Source organism: Oncorhynchus gorbuscha, unplaced genomic scaffold (assembly GCF_021184085.1).
Source record: "Oncorhynchus gorbuscha isolate QuinsamMale2020 ecotype Even-year unplaced genomic scaffold, OgorEven_v1.0 Un_scaffold_7147, whole genome shotgun sequence".
Lineage (NCBI taxonomy): Eukaryota > Metazoa > Chordata > Actinopteri > Salmoniformes > Salmonidae > Oncorhynchus > Oncorhynchus gorbuscha.
This window is the reverse complement of record NW_025750597.1, coordinates 1-3,773: the sequence shown is the minus strand read 5'-3', so window position 1 is coordinate 3,773 and position 3,773 is coordinate 1. Positions and strand designations below refer to the sequence as shown.

The 3,773-nt window shown below is 42.9% G+C and overlaps 1 protein-coding gene across 1 annotated transcript; it reads left to right on the top strand.

The window, feature by feature from the left end:
* Window positions 1-239: 239 nt before the first annotated feature.
* LOC124029646 (probable serine carboxypeptidase CPVL) lies at window positions 240-2,089 on the top strand. The gene is made up of 4 exons (XM_046341290.1): window positions 240-401; window positions 639-820; window positions 1,281-1,399; window positions 1,892-2,089. The coding sequence occupies exons 1-4, from the start codon at window positions 397-399 to the stop codon at window positions 2,072-2,074; spliced, it is 489 nt and encodes a 162-aa protein (XP_046197246.1). The 5' UTR covers window positions 240-396; the 3' UTR covers window positions 2,075-2,089.
* Window positions 2,090-3,773: the final 1,684 nt, after the last annotated feature.

Genomic DNA, 3,773 nt, shown 5'->3' with positions numbered 1-3,773 from the left:
ATAATTCTCCCAAGATAAACATGTGAATAGGCCTACATCCATTTATCTAAAACCAAAAAGAAAAAAAAAATACAATGCCTGAAGAAAACCGTAACATTCATGAACCATTTGGCTAGACCGTAAAAAAATGGTGTCGAATTTAGCAGTTGCGAAAGTTCTTCGACATGAAGAATGGTTGAGAACCGGAAACAGAAACGCACCGTTGGACGAGGGACTTGATTGCGCAAAACAGCATGAAATCACATGATCACTCACCCAGTTGATCATGTGACCAATCCATTTTTGTAACAACCGCGGAGCAGCAGCAACGTGAAACTACAGATGATTTGATTTATCTCGCTTCTATAACACGGATTAGCTGGTTTCTCTGAACTCCAGAGGAGGCGAGCCCTAATTATGAGGTATGTGTGTAAAATACAACTGTATGAAAGCCTGGTCATTGGATTATGCAGTGCAGTTCTCTCAATGGTTATTTGACTAGGCTAGCTAATTCATTCTTTATATTCAATATAATTTATTTTTTATACATGCGCAAACTAGCTAAAGCAGACATTTGATAATGCAAACATGCGTGAGAATGAAATTGTGTTGAAACTATAAACTATCAAATGTATCTGCTCTCCACTCACCCCTGACAGAATGTTGAAGGAGACGCTGTGTGTCCTTCTCCTGTGGGCTTCTCTGGAGGCAACACAGTCAAGGGGCTGCTCGAGTTTCTTCTGCCGGAAATCTCACCGTGTCAGCATGCTCTCCAGAGGAGCCGACCCTGGCAAGCCGCTCTTTCTCACCCCCTACCTGGAAAAGGGCAACATCGAAGAGGGTAGGTTGGTTTACTTTACTCAGAAACTATATTTTGTTCAACTGTTAAGGCTTTCCCCTAATGTTGTACAAGGCAGTTGTCAAGTTTTTAAAAACAATAGACGAGATTGCGTTATGCATCATGTTATTTGCATCAACACAGATCAAATCAAATGTATTTCTATAGCCCTTCATACATCAGCTGATATCTCAAGGTGCTGTACAGAAACCCAGCCTAAAACCCCAAACAGCAAGCAATGCAGGTGGATCCCCATGTTGCACATGCAGCAGCTACTCATCCTGGGGTCCACACAACAAAACATGACATAACCGTGTGCAGAACAGTTGTTATGACGTTGTGATGTTAACATCATGGATGTTACAGTATTACAACAGAAGTCTGATGGAGACTAATTGTAGTGTTCAGATGAAACGAGGTTTGAGACAGTTATTTGAAAGCAATGACCTGTTCTATCTTTCAGCACGGAAGCAGAGTCTGGTAGGTCCCCTGCCTGGTGCCAATGTGAAGAGTTATGCCGGCTACCTCACTGTCAACAAGAAATACAACAGCAACCTCTACTTCTGGTTCTTCCCTGCTCAGGTACACTACACCACCATGTGTCCCAAATGGCACTACTTTGTAGTGCACTACTTGTGACCAGGGCCACATAGAGAATAGGGTGCCACCCATATCAGCTGCAGTGTCCTCCTTAGTTTCACTTGTGACAAGAATCAATAGCACGTGTTTGTCTAGCAATCACCTTTTATCAGCTCCTGTAAAGGAATGTGTGAATCAGGGCACAGCTTTATTTGGATTGTACATTTCAACAGGTTTTGGTTTCAGAAAACTTAACAAAAGACTTATGGGCTTAGCCTCTATAAAGTAAGTACAAAACAAGTCCTTTCTGCTGCCTACATTACCAAGGTCCTAGTGATTAAACAGTGTGTACTTCATAACTGTGTCAACGACTTGGCCACAAGGTGGCAGTGTTGTATTAGAAGGGTTTTGGGTGGAGGCCTCTCACTAAGATACCTCCACTATCCATTTGTTAGAGAACTACTAACTTGTATCTGTCTGTCTGTCTCTCTGCAGGAGTGGCCTGAGACTGCTCCAGTCCTGCTGTGGCTGCAGGGGGGTCCTGGGGGCACATCTATGTTTGGGCTGTTTGTAGAACATGGACCCTACGTTGTATTGAAGAACCTAACAGGTACCAACATAGCCATATGTCTCTGTACTGACCCCTGTCTAGTGTATAATAACATGACTCTGTACTGACCCCTGTCTAGTGTATAATAACATGACTCTGTACTGACCCTTGTCTAGTGTATAATAACATGACTCTACTGACCCCTGTCTAGTGTATAATAACATGACTCTGTACTGACCCCTGTCTAGTGTATAATAACATGACTCTGTACTGACCCCTGTCTAGTGTATAATAATAACATGACTCTGCTGACCCCTGTCTAGTGTATAATAACATGACTCTACTGACCCCTGTCTAGTGTATAATAACATGACTCTGTACTGACCCCTGTCTAGTGTATAATAACATGACTCTGTACGGACCCCTGTCTAGTGTATAATAACATGACTCTGTACTGACCCCTGTCTAGTGTATAATAACATGACTCTGTACTGACCCCTGTCTAGTGTATAATAACATGTCTCTGTACTGACCCCTGTCTAGTGTATAATAACATGACTCTGTACGGACCCCTGTCTAGTGTATAATAACATGACTCTGTACTGACCCCTGTCTAGTGTATAATAATAACATGACTCTGTACTGACCCCTGTCTAGTGTATAATAACGTGACTCTGTACTGACCCCTGTCTAGTGTATAATAATGTGACTCTGCTGACCCCTGTCTAGTGTATAATAACGTGACTCTGTACTGACCCCTGTCTAGTGTATAATAACATGACTCTGTACTGACCCCTGTCTAGTGTATAATAACATGACTCTGTACTGACCCCTGTCTAGTGTATAATAACATGACTCTGTACTGAGCCCTGTCTAGTGTATAATAACATGACTCTGTACTGACCCCTGTCTAGTGTATAATAACATGACTCTGTACTGACCCCTGTCTAGTGTATAATAACATGACTCTGTACTGACCCCTGTCTACCCTGTCTAGTGTATAATAACATGACTCTGTACTGACCCCTGTCTAGTGTATAATAACATGACTCTGTACTGACCCCTGTCTACCCTGTCTAGTGTATAATAACATGACTCTGTACTGACCCATGTCTAGTGTATAATAACGTGTCTCTGTACTGACCCCTGTCTACCCTGTCTAGTGTATAATAACATGACTCTGTACTGACCCCTGTCTAGTGTATAATAACATGACTCTACTGACCCCTGTCTAGTGTATAATAACATGACTCTGTACTGACCCCTGTCTACTGTCTACTGACCCCTGTCTAGTGTATAATAACATGACTCTGTACTTACCCCTGTCTAGTGTATAATAACGTGTCTCTAGTGTATAATAACATGACCCCTGTCTAGTGTATAATAACGTGACTCTGTACTGACCCCTGTCTAGTGTAGTGGTGGGACCTTCATCTCTCTCCATGTATCTCTGTTCCTACTGTAGTGGTGGGACCTTCATCTCTCTCCATGTATCTCTGTTCCTACTGTAGTGGTGGGACCTTCATCTCTCTCCATGTATCTCTGTTCCTACTGTAGTGGTGGGACCTTCATCTCTCTCCATGTATCTCTGTTCCTACTGTAGTGGTGGGACCTTCGTCTCTCTCCATGTATCTCTGTTCCTACTGTAGTGGTGGGACCTTCATCTCTCCATGTATCTCTGTTCCTACTGTAGTGGTGGGACCTTTGTCTCTCTCCATGTATCTCTGTTCCTACTGTAGTGGTGGGACCTTCGTCTCTCCGTGTATCCTTCATCTCTCTCATGTTCCTACTGTAGTGGTGGGACCTTCATCTCTCTCCATGTATTGT